We start from the raw sequence: 20,991 nt of genomic DNA, 5'->3' as shown, positions 1-20,991 counted from the left end.
TACCAGTGACCTTTCCTTGTTTTATGATCTAAAACAAACTCCAAGCCCCACAAAAGCCATTCTTCATCTTATTCTTTCTCAATCACGTTATTATTATTATTATTATTATTATTATTATTATTATTATTGTTATTATTACTATTACTATTACTATTACTATTACTATTACTATTATTATTATATCTCTGCCCACCTTGCTGTGAGCTCTCAGCCCACCTGACACCTCCAGGCTGTTGTTTTACAGACCAGGGTCGTGTTTTTAATGAATTCTTCCCTTCTGGTCCTTCTGTGCCTTAGCATTGGGGTTGTTTTTAGTAACTGCAGTTTTGCACTGAATTAAGGGTTATATCCAGGGATATTTTGTGATGAATTTCATCTCCTGAGCTCCAGGCTTGCAGGTATTGTCAGCCTAAGTGAAGGTAAACATTTTAAAAGCATAAGGAGATGTAGAGAATGTTGTATGGGGGAATGAGAGGAGTCCCTGTAAATATTTCTGTGTTTCTTTCCAGAAGAAAGTGGAACCACTTTAAAACTCTAATGTTATCCTCAGAAGAACTGACAAATTTAGGCCTCCTTAAAATGGAAATAAAGCTAAAAGTCATTAGTCTGGGTATTAATTTTGAACCTTTCCACTGAGTTTGTCCTGTTTAAAGCCTCAGGACTTATGGTTTTGTTCCTTTTGTACAACTGGAGGCCTTGGACCAGGACAGCACTTCCATGTGAGTTCTTGATCTTACATGTGCCTCAGGACACAGAAATCCCCATTACTCTGTGTCTTGTATTTGAAGAGCTGGATCAAACCAGTCAAAAATGAATGTTATGGTCTCTGGTTTGGCTGCCAGTCCCTGTTACCTGGGGATTCCCATCCAAATGTCACATGGTGCAACGATCCATTTTAAGTATTTCAATATATGGCTTTTGACTGGGCCATTTTCTTCTCCCATGTCAGTATTCCCAGGAGAAATAATGGATGAGAAGATGTCCTACAAGGAGTTCCTGGATCGCAACGACTCCTGGTCAGCAGAGGAGAGGGACCTGTGCTTCAAACCCATGGACATGGCTGGTAGGATGGCTCAGGAGCTGGAGCACCCTGATTTACCAGCTGGGGGACCTCATGGGCTGCTGCCTCCATCCCTGAGGGATCTCCTGCTCCCCTCATGGACTGCAGGCTCCATCCCTGAGGGATCTCCTGCTCCCCTCATTGACTGCAGGCTCCATCCCTGAGGGAGTTCCTGCTCCCCTCACGGACTGTGGGCTCCATCCCTGAGGGATCTCCTGCTCACCTCATGGACTGTGGGCTCCATCCCTGAGGGGGTTCCTGCTCCCCTCATGGCCTGTCGGCTCCATCCCTGAGGGATCTCCTGCTCCCCTCATTGACTGCAGGCTCCATCCCTGAGGGATCTCCTGCTCCCCTCATGGCCTGCAGCCTCCATCCCTGAGGGATCTCCTGCTCCCCTCATGGACTGTGGGCTCCATCCCTGAGGGATCTCCTGCTCCCCTCATGGCCTGTGGGCTCCTGCTCCCCTCATGGACTGCAGGCTCCATCCCTGAGGGAGTTCCTGCTCCCCTCACGGACTGTGGGCTCCATCCCTGAGAGGGCTCCTGCTCCCTTCATGGACTGTGGGCTCCATCCCTGAGGGGTTCCTGCTCCCCTCATGGCCTGTGGGCTCCTGCTCCCCTCATGGCCTGTGGGCTCCATCTCTGAGGGATCTCCTGCTCCCCTCATGGCCTGTGGGCTCCATCCCTGAGGGATCTCCTGCTCCCCTCATGGACTGTGGGCTCCATCCCTGAGGGATCTCCTGCTCCCCTCATGGACTGCAGGCTCCATCCCTGAGGGATCTCCTGCTCCCCTCATGGACTGTGGGCTCCATCCCTGAGAGGGCTCCTGCTCCCCTCATGGCCTGTGGGCTCCTGCTCCCCTCATGGACTGCAGGCTCCATCCCTGAGGGAGTTCCTGCTCCCCTCACGGACTGTGGGCTCCATCCCTGAGAGGGCTCCTGCTCCCTTCATGGACTGTGGGCTCCATCCCTGAGGGGTTCCTGCTCCCCTCATGGCCTGTGGGCTCCTGCTCACCTCATGGCCTGTGGGCTCCATCTCTGAGGGATCTCCTGCTCCCCTCATGGCCTGTGGGCTCCATCCCTGAGGGATCTCCTGCTCCCCTCATGGCCTGTGGGCTCCTGCTCACCTCATGGCCTGTGGGCTCCATCCCTGAGGGGGTTCCTGCTCCCCTCATGGCCTGTGGGCTCCATCCCTGAGGGATCTCCTGCTCCCCTCATTGACTGCAGGCTCCATCCCTGAGGGATCTCCTGCTCCCCTCATGGACTGTGGGCTCCATCCCTGAGGGATTTCCTGCTCCCCTCATTGACTGCAGGCTCCATCCCTGAGGGTTCTCCTGCTCCCCTCATGGACTGCAGGCTCCATCCCTGAGGGATCTCCTGCTCCCCTCATGGACTGTGGGCTCCATCCCTGAGAGGGCTCCTGCTCCCCTCATGGCCTGTGGGCTCCTGCTCCCCTCATGGACTGCAGGCTCCATCCCTGAGGGAGTTCCTGCTCCCCTCACGGACTGGGGGCTCCATCCCTGAGAGGGCTCCTGCTCCCTTCATGGACTGTGGGCTCCATCCCTGAGGGGGTTCCTGCTCCCCTCATGGCCTGTGGGCTCCTGGTCCCCTCATTGACTGTAGGCTCCATCCCTGAGGGGTCTCCTGCTCCCCTCATGGACTGCTGCCTCCATCCCTTTAGGGATTCCTGCTCCCCGGCCTTCGGCAGCCCCCAGGCTCCTCGGGCTGGGGCCCTGCTCAGGGGATCACCCCTGGGGATGGGGGTGAGGGAGGGGTGACCCCTCCATGGTCATGGCCAGCACGGCTGGATGTGGCTGTGCTGCAGGGCAGGGAGGTTCCAGGGGGATCAGGACAGGCTGGATCCACAGGCCAAGGGCCACGTCCTGCCTTCAGGGCACCGTCACCCCATGGAACCCACAGGGCAGTGGTGAGTCCCCATCCCTGGAAGTGTTCAAAACCCAAGAAGACACAGCATTTTGTGATGTGTTTTGGGGGGTATTTGGTCAAAGGTTGGAGTTTGTGGTCTCTGAGGTCTTTTCTAACCCTTTATAGTTCTGGGGTTCTCTGCCCAGAGCAGGTTTCGGGGGCCTCCCACAGCTGAGCTGCTGTGAGCAGTGTGGGTTTCAGTGCAGACCTCCCCAGATCTGTCCCTCTGACCTGCAGTGTCCCCAGGCAGTGCCTGTCCCTCTGTCACAGCCTGCCCTGCAGCTGGGGCTGTCCCCTGGCCTCTGCAGCTGCTGACACTGCTGAGCACGAGCTGCACCTTGTGCAGCCCACTCCTGCACACAGATACACTTTCACCCAGCAGATTCCCCTCAATATTCTCCTTTTTTCCCCTCATTTTTTAAAATTAAATTGCTTGCTGGCTCCAGGAGCACCTGAGAAATGTGGGTCCTGCCCAGATTATCCCAGGCAATCAACCTGGAAAGATAAAGGCTGGAACTTCTTTTTTTAATATATTTTTGAGTACTGTAGTCCTGCTTAGTGCATGATTTTCTTACTGACTGAATCTCTGTGAGAGATGCAGTGAAGACCTGATGTATTTTTACAAGGCTAAAAAATGATTCATGGAAGAACTGGAAAAGCTACAGGTTTGTTGAGGTCTCCCTCCTGTTGCTGTGTGGGTGCACGAATGGGACACTGGTGTCATTCTGCTCAAGAGCCAGATGTCAAATTTGTTAATTAGGAACAATTTACATACCTGGCCCATCACCCAGTGTTCTTTTGGCATGAATAATATGAATATTTTAGTTTATTTGTTGCATGAAACCATGTTTTTTAGGTTTCATGTCCTTGAAGTGTCTTGCACACCTGTGCAGGCACCACATAAAGTTCAGGATCAAAGTTAGGGTTGTGTTGTGTTGCTCTTCCAATTGGATATAAAAGAGATTCTGCTTAGAGTTCCCATAATGGAGCAGAGGGATCAGAGGACACAGAGCAGCTTTAAGGATTTGTCAACAGAAGAAAAATGGGGACATCAGACTCACAGAAATCATTGGGTTTATTCAATATTTGTGTGCAAACTTTGGAATATGGGAGGATGATTTCCCCCCCAAGGAGGGAATTCTCTGGCCAGTGGTGTAAAGGATCTCCTGACCACCATCCCTGTAATTCCTTGCTCTTTGGGGAGAAAGAGGGGAAATTTCAGCTCTCCCTTTTCCCTCTGGAGCAGAGGTGGGTTGGCCCAGAGATCTGAGCTGCCCATTTTTTCCATATCATCCAGCTGCTGGGCAAAGAGGGAACATCAGCAGGATCTCTTTTAGCTTTAAATTGGTTTCAGTCATGCTCTTTTTTTTTTTTTCCTTGTTTTTTGGGGTTGGTTTTTTAATTGGAAAGAGGACAGTTGTTCAGACCTGGCTGTTTACTGTTGTAAACAGCTCGAAATCAAAATATTCTGCACGTTGCTCCAAGGCAAGATGTTGTCTTGGCATCTCAAATAATCTGACAGGTTTATAAAGGAATTCACTCAGCTCACCTGATCTTGACATCCCATGTGGGCATGGGAACAGCTCGGTGTCAGCCCTGCAGGGAGCACATCTGGCATGAAAACGAGCCACAGCCCTCAGCCAAATCCCTCTGAGCTGGGTTTAACTGGAGGAAATCAGAGTGTCTGGAAATAGGGTGTTCACCTGGAGAGGAGAAGCCCCAGGGAGAGCTCAGAGCCCCTTGCAGGGCCTGAAGGGGCTCCAGGAGAGCTGGAGAGGGACTGGGGGCAAGGCATGGAGGGACAGGACACAGGGAATGGCTCCCACTGCCAGAGGGCAGGGATGGATGGGACATTGAATCCCATCCCATTCCACCCCTGCCATGACAGAGACACCTCCCACTGTCCCAGGCTGCTCCAAGCCCTGTCCAGCCTGGCCTTGGGCACTGCCAGGGATAGAACAGTCTGCCTGAGACTCAGGGGGATGTTTCAATTTCCCAGTAACTTGCTTAAAATACCAGTCCATCACCCCAGTTCATACTGGGATGCAGTTCCTGGCTGGGAGAGCTCAGAGATCCCACACCTTTCCCTGCTCTGGGCTGGGCTGAGCTGAGCCCATGTTCCTGACTCAGATTCATGGGCTGTGTCCGTCAGGGCAGAGGCAGATGGTTCCTCCTGGAGGGGAGGGCACAGTTTCTCCAGGAGCAGTCATGATCCACTTTCCCCAGAAATCAGCCCAAGCAACTGGGTGTAAATTCTGATTGCAAAGGGGTTTGCTTCTGGTGAATAATCCCAAAAGCAGCTTTTCCTTGGAAGTGCAGTGTTGGGACCTGCTGCACCTCCATCCTCTCGTTGCAATGGTGCTGCTTGTGCCCTGTGTGGTGGCCCTGTCACCCTGTGTGGTGACCCTGCCTGGTTGTGTCTCTGCTAGACCCCTTCAGCGTGCACAGAGGGGAGAACCTGCCGGAGCTGTCCTTCCCCACGGACATGAAGAACGTGCCGCTGTTCCCGGGCCACGCCGATGCTGCCAGGGACATCCTTGGTGAGCTGCCCCTGGGCATCCCTCCCCAGCTGCCAGCTGGGCACTTTTCTCTCTTGTCTTTCATGTACTGAAAATAAGGGTTGATGTTGGAACCCAGGGATGTTGCTTGAAGGTTCATTTTCATGTACTGAAAGTGAAGGTTGATGCTGGAACCCATTTCTACCTTTCTTAGTAGAAAGGTGGAAATAAAATATATAGAAAGGTGGAAATAAAATACATTCTAAGAGTTAATTGGACCAAAAATGGTTTTAAAAGACCTTGAATCTGTGTGTCTTGTGACTTTTGGTGCCTTCTCTTTGTACTCTTAAGTCTGGCATGTAGACAGCATGCAGAACTTCTGATAAGAGAAAAATAAACAACAACCTGAAGACTGAAAAAACCAAAAGTCCCATCACAGAACTTCTTAGGGGTCTCCCCATCAGGGGGATCCATGAGGGAGGTTTCCACAGTTGTAAATTCACAAGCCTTTTTTTTTTCCTGTTCTTGTTTTAATGGGTAAAACCCAGATACTCAGCAGCTGTTTCTGCAAAGTGCCCTTCAGGATTTCAACTCTTGGATTATTATATCAATATTGGATTATTAAGGGATTACCAGCTGGAATTCATGGGAGCAGAAGCAGAAAGCCAAAGGAAATCATTTGCCTGTGTTTACTCTCTTACACCTTGTCAGAAAGTTCTGTTAAATACAGAATTTATGGTTTGTGAAGCAGAACTAACATTTGATGCAGATTTATCTGGACTGCTGCTGAGCAGGGCAGTCCAAGTGTGGTAGGACTTGAAATTTAGGAGAGGAGTCATTATGGCTGATGATTAACAAAAGTTTTGTATTTCCTTAGCTCCACATGGATCCATGATGGGACCTGAACAACCTTTCCTGGGATCCCTGTATTCCCCTGCAGAGGCTCTGGACCCATCAGCCTTCATTGGCCTCGAGTCAGGCACAGAATTCCTGCCAGGAAAAGCAGGTGAGAAGCAAATGTTTTCTCTGACTGGCTGGGTTTGGAGGGTTTGTAGCTGGGAAATCCCAGTTTATGAGTCCTAAAGAATCTTGGTGGGGAGTTGATACAAAAATTGAGTCAAGATTGGAAAGTTTCCTCTTGGCATGGACAGCTGTTGGTTCAGGGCAGTGTTCTGGTGTGAGGCCCTGGGATGGAATTCCCAGAGCAGCTGTGGCTGCCCCTGGATCCCTGGCAGTGTCCAAGGCCAGGTTGGATGAGGCTTGGAGCAGCCTGGGACAGTGGAAGGTGCCCCTGCCCATGAGATGAGTTTAAGGCTCTTTCCAACCCAAACCATTCTGGGATCCTACATTAGGAGGTCACAGGGTGGTTGAGATTGGAACTTCTCCAACCCCCCTGCTTAGGCTGGGCTACCCAGAGCCACTTGCCCAGGAGAACTGAGGAAAGAAACTCTTCTTTTGGCTCCTGGGGTCAGTGCTGGGTGTAACTGTCTGGTGGGAGCTCTCACTCCCAATAATCTTGGAAGAACAGGAGGTTCTGGCGCCTCTCGTAGAGGGAATTGAAATTCCCAGAGGATGAACTCCCAACCCAGCAGAGTCAAGAACTTCCCCTGGGAAAGTGAAGGCCCTGTGGGGTCAGGGCTGGACTCAGTGTGTTTGTTTCCCACAGGCCCTGAAGAATACTGGATGGGAGCTCAGCAGGACATGAAGGGACCAGATACCTCTTTCTTTGTTGAGCCACCAGGTAAAAACCAGTTCTGAGCTGCTCTGCAGGAAGTGTTGGCAGAGAGCTCCCGAGCAGCAGAACCAGCTCCTCTCCTTGTCTGCCTCCTCAAGGGACACCAGGCTGTGACAGAGCCACGTGGGAGCTGGCCAAGGACAGCACTGCTTCTGCTGCTCACATCACTTTAGAATGGAAATGCATCTGAGGAGTGGGAATGGCTTTAAACTGAAAGAAGTTTAAAGCCCTGGCACAGGGTGCCCAGAGCACCCTGGATCCCTGACAGTGCCCAAGGCCAGGCTGGACATTGGGGCTTGCAGCACCCTGGGACAGTGGGAGGTGTCCCTGCCATGGCAGGGGTGGGATTGGGTGATCATTAAGGTCCCTTCCCACCCAAACCTTCCTGGGATTTTACAATTACTTTTAAATTCTGGTCACAGATAAATCTTTGGAGCTCCACCGGAACATTATCCCACTGGGAATTTGTGTGTATTACAAAACTTGACCCATAATGGGATCTTTATTTCAGTGAAGAAGCTGAGAACACTTTCACCCTGGTGATGGGTAGGAAGTGTTTCTGGAGCTGGGGGTGGGACTGGGAGCACAACCCTCCCCAGCTGTGCCACTTCTCCTGGGATTCAAGAGTTTTCCTGGGTGCTGCACAAATTATTTTCCTGAGAGTGGGCAATCAAAGCCGATTTTCTCTGAGCTGAGGGGAATTCTCTGCCCAGGGTGGCTGAGGCAGCACCTGGGGGTGTCCCCCACATCCCAGCAGCTCCATGATCCGAGGCCTTTCCAGGTGCTGATTCCAGCTGCTTCTGTTCCCAGTGCCCCCCGCAGCCACAGAAGCCATCAGGACGAGCCTGCCCGAGAGCCCCACGGCAGCAGCAGCCCCTGGAAACGTTCCTGCTGCAGCCTCAGCACTCCCAGGAGAGGCTGCAGCCACGGATGGACCAAAGGCTGCAGCTCCAGGTGAATTCCTGCAGCCTGGAGGGTGGGGCAGGGGGTGGGGGTGGGAGAACATGGAATTGCCTCTCCTGAGGGAAACACACAAGGTGTGAACAGATCTGCTGTGCCTGCAGCTGTGGGCACACCTGAGGGAGAAGCAGCAAACCTGCTCAGTTGTGTCCCAGTCCAGGAGCTGATTCCGTGGTTCTTTGCTGTCTCCACATATTAGCTCCAGGAAGATCCCAAGGCTGTGGTTGCAGCACAGAGTGAGGGAATGGTTTAGGGGGGAAAAGCCCTCTGAGGTCACCAGGTCCAGCCCTTCCCCAGCACTGCCAAGGCCACCACTGACCCATGGCCCCAGGTGCCAGATCTATTCACAAGGACCTTTAACCTGTCCTTGTAAATTATTCTCTTTTAAAAAATCCCATTTTAACATATTTATACACAGACTCATAGTGCCAGTTGTTGTCCAGTTTCCTAATACTGTATCCCACTCATTTCCATAATTCTCCAGGAATCATCCATACTGCTTTTCATATCTATTTATTTACAGTCTTATCCATGTGCAAAATCACAATCTTTACATTTTCTTTTAGAGAAGATCATGATATCACTTAAAAAACCCATAACAAAGTCAAACCCAAATGAGGGCTGGTGCATGATGGATCCTTTTGGTTTGGTTCACTAAAATATTTATTTTATCTAAATGGATCCTTAAGTACCATTTTACAAGGGACTTTTTTGATTTTTCTGTTTCTTTCTGACTTCAGTTTAAGTATCTGATTTAGATTTCATACATTTTCCACTGGTTGGGGAGGATATTTTTAGATGTGACTCAAAAAATCAGTAGAAATGTTGGTTTTTTGGTCATCAGCAATAGATGGGAGATGTTCAGGGTACTGAGCTGCAGGACACAGAGGGTGGGCAGAGCTTGGGGCTGTCGAGATGAGGAGCTGCAGAAGAGAGATCCAGTGCTTCTGGCACTGATCATTTGGAAAAGCTTGCCTCTGGACAGCTGCAACATTAAACAAAATCTGACTGAAAAACCTCCTCCAAGGGGATTTTAGGCAAATAGGAGCTTAAATGCAGAGGTTTGATTGTGCTGTGAAGTGACAAATGTTGGTTTGGAGCTACCAGCTCAGCGTTAGGAGATACTGTGTGAAAAATGAACGAGGCCAACTTGAAGGAATAGAGGGAATTCGGGATTCATGGGAGGATTTTGTGTCAGAAGTGCCAGCACCACCCAAACCCCACCACCAGCACAAACCATGTTTAGAATGAAGGGTGTGGCTTTGGAGTGTGTCAGGGTTTTTCCTGCTCTTGGAAAACCTGCTGGGCTCACACAGGTGATTCCACATTTTCTGTGTCCTGCAGTAGAGGGAAAAACAGCTTTCCCAGGGAGCTGTGGCTGCTGGAAGTGTCCCAGGCCGGGATGGAGCAACCTGGCACGGTGGGAGGTGTCCCTGCCAGGAGAAGGGAGTGGGACTGGAACTGGGACATCTTTAAGGTGCCTTCCAGCTCCAGCCATGCTGGGGCTCTGCAGGAGCCGCTGGCTGTGGTTCCTGGCTGGGCTCTGCTGGAATGTGCTCCTGGCAGAGGATCCAGCAGCTCTGGCCCCCTGCCAGCTGTGTGGCATCAGGGAGCTTTGGAACAGAAGCAATCCTTCCCAGCTGCTGCTCCCAGGGCTGGGAGCAGATGGGAGCCCCACTGCAGCCAGGGGTGCACACAGGGCACGTGGGGCTGCAGCAGGAGAGGCTCTGGATGCATCCAGGAGTGCATAAGGACTGGAACAGCTGGGGTGAGCTGCTGGCAGGGGGAGGAGGTGGTGCTGAAAGCCAGGAGGAGACACAGGGAGTGAGCCCTGGGTGTTCCCCAGCCATAAACCAGCAGGTCAGGAGTTTCCATGGGGTTTTCCCTGACCTGTGGTGCCTGTGTTGTGCCAGGTGCAGCCTCCGTTCCCGCCGCCGACGCCGCGTCCCTGCCCGCAGAGGAGGCTGGGGCTGTCCCTGCTGGAGACACCAAACCCCCCCAGAGTCCTGCAGCAGCAGCCAACCCTTTCCAGGCCACGGATGGGGGCTTTTCTCCTGCACCTGAAGCCAACCCTGCCAAAGGTGTCAATGACGTGTCCACCCCGGGGACAGAGCTCGGCTTCTCCCCGGCAGCAGATGCTGGATCCCACCATGGCGTGGATTTGGGGCTTGCTCCAGCAGCAGGTGTGGAGTCCCACCAGGCCATGGATTTGGGGCTTGCTCCAGCAGCAGGTGTGGAGTCCCACCAGGCCATGGATTTGGGATTCGCCCCAGCAGCAGGTGTGGAGTCCCACCAAGCCATGGATTTTGGATTTTCCCCAGCAGCAGGTGTGGAGTCCCACCAAGCCATGGATTTTGGATTTTCCCCAGCAGCAGGTGTGGAATCCCACCAAGCCATGGATTTGGGGTTTGCTCCAGCAGCAGATGTGGAATCCCACCATGCCATGGATTTGGGGTTTGCCCCGGCAGCAGATGTGGAACCTCACCATACCTTGGATTTGGGATTTGCTCCAGCAGCAGATAACAAAGCTCAGGATGTTATGGGATCTGAGTTTGGCCCAGCAGCAGATGCAGAGTTTGTCCCAGCAGCAGAAGTCAACCATCACCATGGCCTGGATTCTGGGTTTGCTCCTGCAGCTCCAGCCAAGCCTGTCCCTGCTGTGGATGGTGGGAACGTGGCAGTGGAAGCTCAGCCTGGCCCTGCAGCTGCCCCCAGGATTGCTGTGTCTGGGGAACTGCTGACATCTGAGGCTACCCTTCAGCAGGACAAGTGTCCTGCAGGTGAGTGTGCCCGAATCCCAGAATCCCAGTCACAGGTAATTCAGGTTGGAAAAGGCCTCTGAGGTCACGGAGCCCAGCGTTGATTGGCTTTGGGTGAAGCACCTTGAGGAGAGCTCAGCTCTGCTCTCAGGATACACAGAAAATGCATCATGGGGATTCTTCACTGACAAAACATAAAACTAGAGGGTTTTAATGATTTTTAACTTCTCAATGGGCGTTCTTAGCAGTGCTGAGTGGTCTAAGGACAGCCACAGAGAGGTGCTGGCTCATCCCTGCTCTGTGTCACCACCACCCTCAGCTCTCCCTGAAATCTCCCAAACCCTGTAGGACACAGAGCTGGCAAAAAGAGGTTCTTGAAAACAATTTCTGAAGAGACTAAAAGGCTTAGTTGATAATTTTGGGACCTTTCCTTGGGATGACTGTAGGAGTTGAATGCTGGGAAGGGCGTGTTGGGTTTTCCATGTGCAGGTTTGCTGGGCTGCGTGGATTTCTCCAGGGACACATCCCTCTGGAGAGAAAACTGCTCTCCAAAACTGTATTTATTTTATATTTATACTACTAAAATGCAACAAATAGTCCTGGGAAGAGGCAGCATATGTGGATTGGTTGTGGATGGGATTGGAGTGAGATATTTTTTCTTATCTTCTAATACTCTTCAGTTTGATGATAAGGATAAATTTCAAGAGAGAAGTTTTAACAAAAAAAACCCCACTGGAATGTAGAGACTGAGAGACCCAGGTGAGTGAATAAAAGAGGAAGTGCAAGACAATGCAGGAAGGTAGAAAGATCCTAAAAATCAGGTTTTGAAAGTGAGGAAACCCTTCAGTTCCTTGCAGAAGATAAAAAATTAGGCGAGGGAGTGAATTTTATCTAATTTAATCTGATCTATATTTAAAAATAAGAATTTTTACTCTTTACATTCCATTTGCAGAAGCAACAGCAAAGGTGGAGGCGGAATCCAAAGTCCCAGAAGTTTGTGTGGATCACTCAGAGAAGATGAAGGACAGGAAACCTCCCCCGAGCCCCCGGGAGGAGGAAATTCCTGGGAAAACCAACCAGCACCTGGAGGCAGCAGGTGGGAAACGCAGCCAGGGCACAGCTCTGCCCCACACAGGCCCTGCCTGCTGCCCCCAGCCAGGGCCAGGCTCCAGACTGGAACCCCAAGCAGGATTTCAGTGGCTGCTGACACAGGCCACATTCACAGGACTTGTCCTTTCCTTCCTCGTGCACAGTGGTTGTACCAATGCCTGTCGTCGTTTTCCTTTCTGTTTAAAATTTAAATAAAATTAATTACAGAGAGAACTGCTCTCCCTTGTAATTATGCCTTACAAATTAAAACTGGCTGTAATTATGCAGAGTGAGGAATGTTGTGGTGGCTGTGTGGATGTATTGTAAGGTATAGATGAATACAAGATGATCAGCATTAGCCAGGGACTCCAGGCTGATAATGGAGTTCATTCTGGATTTGAATTCCCAGTGGGAAGCTGGGATAGTCTGAATTGGGCTGATTACAAAGAGGAAAAAACCCAAACAAACCTTCACCCTGTGCTTAAAAGCCCTGAAACAGCCCCTGCTTCGTGTTCTACCCCCACCTTGGCATGTGCCAGATATAAAAGTGCTGCTGAAATGGGATTGTGAGGGGATGAACCAACCATGTCTCATAAACCTCATTCCTGTTGAACACAAAATGAACCCCTTTGCAAGGGCTGGGGTTTAGCTGCAGGCTGCCTGTACTCCTGAGACCTGAAGCTTTCTGTTCCTGTCTTTCATGTTCCAGCTGAAGCAAATGGAGCACTAGAAAATAGAGACCTTCCAGAAAAATCTGCACCTGCTGAGGATGGTGAGACACAGAAGGAGGAGGCTGAGCACAACCACGTCCAACATGCAGAACCTCAGGAGGGGAAAACCCTGCAGGAGCCCACAGGTAGGATAGAAATCATAATATAAAGTATACTTCCATTTCCTCATGGAAACCTCCTCTGGGAACTCTTCACCTTCTGCTCCTGGCTGTGGGGCCACCTGGGCAAGCAGAAATGTCTTTGTGTGGCTCTCAGTGCTCCTGGTGCTGGGCTCACCCTTCCCCTCGGATCCCTGCCCTCTCCAAGGCTCTTTTCCCTCCACATTCAAACTAAAAGCCCAAATCCAAGTGCTCTGAGTGCTTTATCACTGGGACTGGCTCACAGCTGTGCTGGAGGATTGCAGAGCTCTCATCTCTCTGCCATCAGCACTGGCTTTTATTTTGGTGTTGCAAAGGACTGTTAATTCTCATGAGGATATTCCCAGGGAGGATCTCCTTCCCAGCCGAGCTGTGCAATTGCCAAAGGAAGATGTGATTTTCTCCTGCTCCACTGACCCAGCCTCCAGAGGGGCTGGTGCTGCTCACACTTGCTGTGGAGGAGGATTTGTGGGCCAGGGCTGAGTGACAAACAACTGCTGCTCTCCTCATGCCCTGAGGGATCCCCAGGGACACAGCAGGTGACCCTGGGACAGAGGCTCTGCCTCCCCCTGCTTCCTCCCTGGGTGCTGGGGAAACTTGGCTCTCTTGCCCCCATCTCTCTTCCCATCTTCCCACTAAACTTCTGTTTTCCCACTCTGGAAGGATGCCAGCTAGAGATATAAAAAGGCTCTCTCTGATCTTGTCTTGCTGAGACAAAATGGATCCTTAATGCATTTTTAAAAAGCAATGGCATCTCCTTGCAAGAACTGGTGCTTTTTGGTGGGGTAAGAGCCTGTGTCAGACTTGTGTTTAAATAGCACTGGTGGATGGATTTGGGGTAGATCACACAGGTGTTGGGGTAAATACCTACCCCAGCCCTCCTGAGGTGGCTCTGGTGTGGTTGCAGTGCTGGGAAATCCTGCACATCTGCCTGTAGGGCCTGTTTGAGAGGGCTGCAGCCACACAGAGAATATATTTATTATTTCTTTTACCAAGCAAATAGTGGCCTTGATGTTTGAGCAGGCTTCCTGTATTCCAGGTCTTCCCACTGCACAAGTCAGGCAAGCTCCCAAATCCAGGGACCGTGGGTTTGGCAGAGCAAAACCTGCCCCAGTGCCTCTCACAGATGTGCCAGAGGAGCATCCTGTAGGTCTCCCACAGCAGAAGAGTCCTGAGCCCAGAGCAGACCCCTGTTCCACAGTGGAGCTTGGCTGTGGTGCTGGAGCATCCCCTCGCTTTAGGGTTCCTCACAAAAAGGCCACCAGTGTCCCCATGGAGCCTGTGGAGAGCTGCAGAGATCCCCCCCAGGAAAACTGGGATTTGGAAGGTGCCGTGGTGAAGAAAAAGAAAAAGAAACCAAAACAAAGGAGAAACCAGCTGCCAAGAGGGATGGAGTTCTGGGATGAGAATGGAACCTCCAGAGGTGCCAGGAGTGCTGCCTTTGGGGTGGAGTGGCAGAACCCAGCCGTGTGTCCCGGAACACCCCCAGGAAGCAGAGCTCTGGATGTGCCACAGGATGCTAAAATAACAACTGGGGGTCATATCCTGGAGGAGCAAAACACCTTCCCAGTGCCAGCCCCAGGACAGCAGGGCCCCAAACCCGGTGTGTTGGATGCCAGACCCAGGGAGGAGATGGAGACAGAGGGAAGGAGAGGTGACAGCTGCATGCTGGGATCTAAGGGCAAAAGCAAAGAGGTTCCCTCAGAGCAGGTGGGCAAGACTGAGGTGGAGGAATCTGCTGCAGCCAAGGGACCCACCAAGGCCACCGAGAGAGATTTCCCCAATAAAAATGAGAAGAGGGAGGACAAGGAGTCAAAAGGTGCCGAGCTGAGGGTCAATCTGAGCAAAGCAGAAACTCCCTTACAGACCAGCCCTTCGGAATTGCCCCTTTCCCCTAAAAACAAGGAGCCCCAAACCCCATCTCCAGGGCAGGAAGCACCCGCTGACTCCATCCATCAGCCTTCTCTGGAAACAGCAGCCAAGAAAAACTGGGAAAAAAGCAAAGGGTTAGAAAGGGAATCCCTCAAACAGCCTCACCTGGAGGCTGCAGCCGTGGAGGACAAGCTCCCTACAGAGCCAAAGGCAGCTGGAGAAAGTCAAAGAGGGTCAGAGGGAGGACTGAGGAGCCCAACAGCTCCTGGAGCTCCTCTTCCAGTTTCACCAGAAGCTGGGGAAGTTCCAGCTGGGCACGGCAGAGGGGCCCAGGGTGCTCCCAAACATCCCAGCCCTGGCCAGGCAGGGGGCAGCGGGGTGGCAGCAGATCCCCCAGATCCAAACCAAGGGAAAGGAGTCACTGCTTCTGAGCAGCAGGGTGGGAAAGATCCCAGTCTGACACACGGGATGGACAGGCCCAAAAAAAAGCGCGGCGAAGGGAAAGGCAAAAGAATGAAAAGCTGCTGGGAGCAGATGATGCTCTCAGAGGATGGAGGCAAATTCGCTGAAGGAGGGAGGACAGATGAGGCTGGAAAGGAAACAGTTTATCCTGAAAATGGCCAGGGTGTTCCTGCCAGAGGACACCCATCAGGCAGTGCTGCACAGGCCTGTCCTGCAGACAAGCCCAAGAAAAGAGGCAGCGATGGAAGGAGCAAAAAAGGGGAAAGGAGCTTCTTCCAGCAGCCTTTCCTTGAGAATAAGATGGACTCAGGGAGTTTTCCTGAGGGAGCTGATAAGGTGAAGGAGGGCAGTGATAAGGGCAGAGAGCAGGGCTGTGTCCCTGCTGGGGGCTTGCAGGAAAATGCAGCTAAAATGCAAAGGCCAATTGAGCTGGGACCAGAGAAAACAAAAGAAAATGTTGGGAAAGTTGAAACAGCTGATTTGGGAGCTGTAGACCAAGCTTTGCTGCTGGAGAAGAGCAGAGAGGGAGCCAAAAATCCTGCTCTGGCTGCCACCATCAGCCCCTCAGAACAGGTGGGTTTGGCTGGGAAAGGCAGGGAGGCCGGAGGTGCTGGGCTCAGCTCGGATGTGCCGGTGCTGGCAGAGAAACCCAGGAAGAGGAGCAGTGATGGGAGAAGGAAACAGCCTGAGAAAAGCCCCTCTGGGCAGGCAGCTGTCCTGGGGGCTGGGGGGGAAGGCAGGCAGGAGCAGGTGGCTGAAGGCAGGAAGGAAATGAGCTTGGCTAAGGAGAAGGGGTCTGGTTTGCAAAGAGACAGGCTGGAGGAGGAGCTGGGGAAGCCCAAAATCCAGGGTGGCACTGGGAGCTTCTCTGAGCTGCCAAATCTTTCAGGCCATAAAACAGAGACTTCAGAGCCAGAAATAAGGAAAAGAAACTTGGAAACTAAGGAAACTTGGCCCATGAATAAAGAGAAGGAAGCAGATAAATCCCAGCCTCTCCCAGAGCACAGGGCAGAGATGCACAGTCCCACCAGGGAAATGGGCATGGACAAGCCCAGGGGTCAAAGCAGAGATGGGAAAGGCAAGAAGGCTGAGCACAGTCCTGAGCTGCAGCCAGGTGACATCCCTGCAGTGGGACATGTTCAACAAACTCCATCTGAGAAGGGCCAAGAGAATTCCAGGACTCCAGAGGTGCTGCTGGGTCACCTGCCTGATCCTGCCAAGGTACAGGCTCCTGCTTTGCCTCTGGAGCCAGGGAAGTCACACACAGGTGGTGAGGAGAAACACAAAAAGGGGGAGCCTGACCCACAGCAGCCTTTTCTGCTGGAGCATAAAGCAGGAGCAGGGATGTTCCCTCCTGCTGGCCTGGAGATCAGGGACAAACCTGGGGCAGGAGGTGTCAGTCCTTGCAGCAGGAACAAAAATCCTATTCCAGAGCATCCAGCAGTGTCAGATCCCAGCCTGGCCCCAGTCACTGAGAGATCTAAAAAGAGGGGCTATGATGGAAGCAGTAAAAAGGCTAAAAATGCCTCCAGGCAGCCTGTTCCTCTAGAGGCAGAACCAGCCAGGAGTGAAGCACAGCCTGCTGTAGGATCTGGGCTGGAATGTGGGCTGGAAGACACAGATCTTGTCGATGAAAACAGAAACATTAAAAACTTTCCCACTGGCCCTCAAACACTTTGGAATAATAAAGGAAGTGACTTCAAATCCGTGTCTCAGACCCCAGCAAGTGGCCCTGGTGATGGGGGTGATGCTCCCTGTGGCCTCTCAAAGCAGGGAGAGGGGGGTGCAGGTACTGGGGCCCTTCCTCCTCCTCCTCCTCTGGAAGCAGTGGCAGAGAAAAGCAGCAAAGAGCTTGGACCTGGTGCTAAGAAGGAGATGCAGACCCAGAAATCTCGTGAGCAACCCAAAGAATCTGGAAAAGAGGTTTCCCAGAAAGATGGGAAGAGCAGAGAGGCTGGTTCCCAGGGTGGCCAGCCCGAGGACAAAAGTCACCTCTGTCCCGTGGCAAAGGTGGATGATAAAGAAATAAAACCCACTGATAAAAAGCACAACACTGCCAAGGCTCCCTCAGAGCTTCCTCACGAGGCAGCAGATCCAAAACACAGAGCAGCCTCTGGAGCTGCTGAGGGGACAGGGGGACCAGAGGCCACCGTGTCCTGTCCAGAGAAGGGCACAGGGAGGTCCCCAGCCCCTGCAGGGACACCTGACAGCACAGGGAGCTGTTCCCCAGCCCCTGCAGCCGTGTCCCAGGCTGTGCCAGGAGCTGGGAAGGACAGGAAGGATGGAGGGGCTGAGCAGCGCAGGGACACGAGGAGTGAGCAGAGCTCACCACAGCACCAGGGCACTGAGCCTGAGGCTGCTGGGACAGCTGCCCAAACTACCCAAAAACAGCCCAAAGAGAACAAAAAAGGTCCCTGTCAGCCTGCAGAGGAGGGCCCTGCTCTCCTGAAGGATGATCCTCCTTGTGCTGGGGAGGTTCTCCTGAAGGACGCCCCAGTGTCAAAGTCTGAGGTGGATAAACCTCAAGCCAAAACCAAAGAAAAGGAGTCTCAGGACACAAATAGAGAAACTCAAGATACAACTAGAGAAAAGAAATCTCAAGACATATCCAAAGAGAATGAATCTCAAGAAGTAACTAAAGAAAAGGAGTCTCAGGACACAGCTAAAGAAAAGCAATCTCAAGAAATAACTAAAGAAAAGGAGTCTCAGGACACAACTAAACAAAAGGAATCTCAAGAAGTAACTAAACAAAAGGAATCTCAGGACACAACTAAACAAAAGGAATCTCAGGACACAACTAAAGAAAAGAAATCTCAAGAAGTAACTAAAGAAAAGGAACCTCAGGACACAACTAAACAAAAGGAATCTCAAGAAATAACTAAAGAAAAAGAATCTCAAGACACAGCCAGAGAAAAGGAATCTCAAGCCTCAGCTAAAGAGACAGAAGAAGAACATGAACAGAAAGCAGTGAAAGAGGCAAAGAAAGAGAGAGTGAAGGCAGCAGAGCAGCTCAAGGGCTACATGAGACCCACCAAGGCCCGAGGGGTGCCAGCCCTGGTGCCAGCCCTGGTGGCCAGAGCCGCGCCGCGGCGGCAGGACAGAGGTGTGTGTGTGCCCAGGGCCTGCTGCGTGTCCTGCCCTGGCATGAGCCCCAGTGGGCATCCCGGCGTGGCATGAGGGGTGCTGCCTGCTCTCAGGGGCTGCTGGGGCTGCTTGCCTGGCTCACGGTGCTCATTCCCAAAGCGGGGTGCTGGCAGCTCGCTGCGAGTGCCAGAGCTCTGCGCTGGGCTCCCCGTTGGGCCCGAGGTTTACGGATGCTGGGGAGTGTTTGGGTGCCAGTGGCCGTGAGCTGGGGTGTGACAGTGGTCCCTGAGCCTGCTCAGGGATGGAGGATGCCAGGGCAGGGAATGTTCTGGGTCCCTGCTGTTTGCAGGGTTTGGCTTTATCCCACCTCAGACCAACTGCATCCCCTTCTCCTCCTGCAGCTGGTTTGGCTTAAGCCTCCTTGAGCCTCTTCATCCACAAAATGTGTTTCCTTCTAGAATCAAAACCTTTTCCAAAGCAGCTCTAACAAAACAATGGTGGGACTGATGGAAATTTTGGGACTTTATCCCTCTTAGGAGACTTTGGATGGGCTGGTCAGCATCCAGGGCTGGGCACCCTGGCTGTTCTCCAGGGAACAGGACCCTGTGCTCATAGGAAATGAGCTGGAATTCATCCCACAGAACTGAATCCAGTTCTTAGAAATTTTGAAATACGGCTAGAGATGAAATTACAAATATTCTTGTACTTGTGCTCGTTCTAAAGCTTCCTCAGAAAGAGTTGGCATCTCTGTGAACCCTGCTCTGCTGAGATGGGCCGGGAAGTTTGTCCCTGCCCTCAGGTGCTCTCCATTTTTGCCTTGTCATCAGGCATGGAAGTTTGTTGCTGCTCCTGTGGAGTTTCTTGCTGCCAGTTTGCATGATGCAGCCACTAACTCACCAGACCCCGAGCCCCAGAGTGCCTTAACATGCTGCTCAGGTTTTTGAGAGGTTTTGTAATTTTAATGAGTGTTGCATAACCTGAAGTAGTTCTATTTTAGTGGAAGTGGTGTTCTCTGCATGAACTTGTGCCTGCAGAAGTGATGCTCTTTGGTGCATGATGCAACAAAACAAAGGGAAAGCTGAAGGCAGCATCTTTTACAAAACCAACATTTCTTCCAAGCCTTTCCATTGTGTGCCAGGAGTTTTTGAAGGAAAAGCTCCTCCTGAATGTCTTGCACAGGTAACCGTGCATGGATTGCAGGAGTCCTGGCTCAGAGTAGCACTGCAGCCTGTGAGTAAGTTGGCACAAACTTTGCACCTAGAAGTTGTCCTGATGTCAGTTTACTCAGGGCTTTGATAACCTTCCATTGCTTTCCTCCTTTCAACACTTTGTAGAGTCAACTGTTGGTTGGTTGGTTGGGGTTTTTAGGAGGAGCTCAGAATGCCCAGCTCTGAATTCCCCCAGAGGGTGCTGGGCCCTGCCCAGGCTCCCCAGGGAATGGGCACATTCCCAAGGCTGCCAGAGCTCCAGGAGCGTTTGGACAGCACTCTCAGGGATGCCCAGGCTGGGATTTTGGGGTGTCTGTGCAGAGCAGGAGTTGGATCAGTGATCCTTGTAGGTCCTTCCCAGCTCAGGAGCTTCCATGGCTCCACGTCTGAGCTTGTTTTGGAACTCTTGGTGTCGTGTTCCCACAGCAGCTAAAGGTGCTTTGCCATCCCAGAATCCCAGGATCATTAAGGTTAGAGTCCTGTGCCCAATGCCCACCTTGTCCCCAGCCCAGAGCCCTGAGTGCCACCTCCAGGTGTTCCTGGGACACCTCCAGGGATGGGCACTCCAAACCTCCCTGGGCAGCCCCTGCCCACAAACCCAGACACATGGCTGAGGCTCTTTGTCTCCATTTCAGTCCATGCTGGCCCTTCATGGAGCAGCTGTTCCACGAGCTGCAGATGCCCCCAGGGCCTGGCTGGGTCCCTCAGCTGGCACAAGTGGTGTGGAAGTGCCTGGAGAGGGAATTCACACCTCAGTGGCACCGAGCTGAGCCCAGCAGTCAGGGGAGGGAAGGGTGCTGAGATCCCTGGCCAGGTGAGTGTGCTTGTTTACTGGCAGAGATCAGAGAATCGTTCAGGTTGGAGAAGCCCAGCCTTTAACCCCAGCACTGCCAGGGCCACCACTGACCCACATTCCTCCGTGCCACATCCACACGTTTTTGACCATTTCCAGGGCTGGTGGTGGCAGCACTTCCCTGGGCAGGGCTGCAGGGATCCAGGGGATCTCTGTGGAAGTCCAGACGTCCCATGGACTGTGTGTCCCCTCCATGTGCCTGTTTGTGCTCCTGTTCTGTAACAATGGGATGCTCAGGGGGATTGTATCTTCAGCTGTTTGCACACCTTGGCCAACACCTCACCTGTGACTGTCAGGCAGGACTGGGAGGCTCCTACTCCACACCTGATATCCTCACAGCATCCTGGAATGGGCTGGGTTGGGAGGGACCTTAAGGAACACCCAGTGCCAGCCCTGCCATGGCAGGGACACCTTCCACTGTCCCAGGCTGCTCCAAGCCCTGTCCAACCTGGCCTTGGGCACTGCCAGGGATCCAGGGGCAGCCACAGCTGCTCTGGGAATTCCATCCCAGCCCCTCCCCACCCTCCCAGCCAGGAATCCCTTCCCAATATCCCATCCATCCCCTCTGTGGCAGTGGGAAGCCATTCCCTGTGTCCTGTCCCTCCATCCCTTGCCCAAG

At 52.4% G+C, this 20,991-nt stretch overlaps 1 protein-coding gene across 9 annotated transcripts in view; it reads left to right on the top strand.

Annotated features, from left to right (window-relative positions):
• The window catches only part of MAP4 (microtubule associated protein 4), a 148,280-nt gene that overhangs the window by 81,028 nt on the left and 46,261 nt on the right, over positions 1 to 20,991 (top strand). For 7 of the 9 annotated variants that reach the window (XM_053979208.1, XM_053979200.1, XM_053979226.1 and 4 more), the window contains 8 exons: positions 950 to 1,063; positions 5,414 to 5,524; positions 6,360 to 6,488; positions 7,149 to 7,223; positions 8,028 to 8,171; positions 10,091 to 10,957; positions 11,889 to 12,032; positions 12,735 to 12,881. In XM_053979208.1, coding sequence (XP_053835183.1) covers positions 950 to 1,063; positions 5,414 to 5,524; positions 6,360 to 6,488; positions 7,149 to 7,223; positions 8,028 to 8,171; positions 10,091 to 10,957; positions 11,889 to 12,032; positions 12,735 to 12,881 — 1,731 coding nt within the window. Of the gene's footprint in view, positions 1 to 949; positions 1,064 to 2,689; positions 2,986 to 3,569; positions 3,650 to 5,413; positions 5,525 to 6,359; positions 6,489 to 7,148; positions 7,224 to 8,027; positions 8,172 to 10,090; positions 10,958 to 11,888; positions 12,033 to 12,734; positions 12,882 to 20,991 lie in introns of those variants that run through there. The other 2 variants (XM_053979240.1, XM_053979251.1) reach the window with 2 other exon arrangements.

The sequence above is a fragment of the Vidua macroura genome, chromosome 1 (assembly GCF_024509145.1).
Source record: "Vidua macroura isolate BioBank_ID:100142 chromosome 1, ASM2450914v1, whole genome shotgun sequence".
NCBI classification, from domain to species: Eukaryota; Metazoa; Chordata; class Aves; order Passeriformes; family Viduidae; genus Vidua; species Vidua macroura.
Note: the sequence above shows the minus strand (reverse complement) of the source record. Positions and strands in the feature narration are given on the sequence as shown.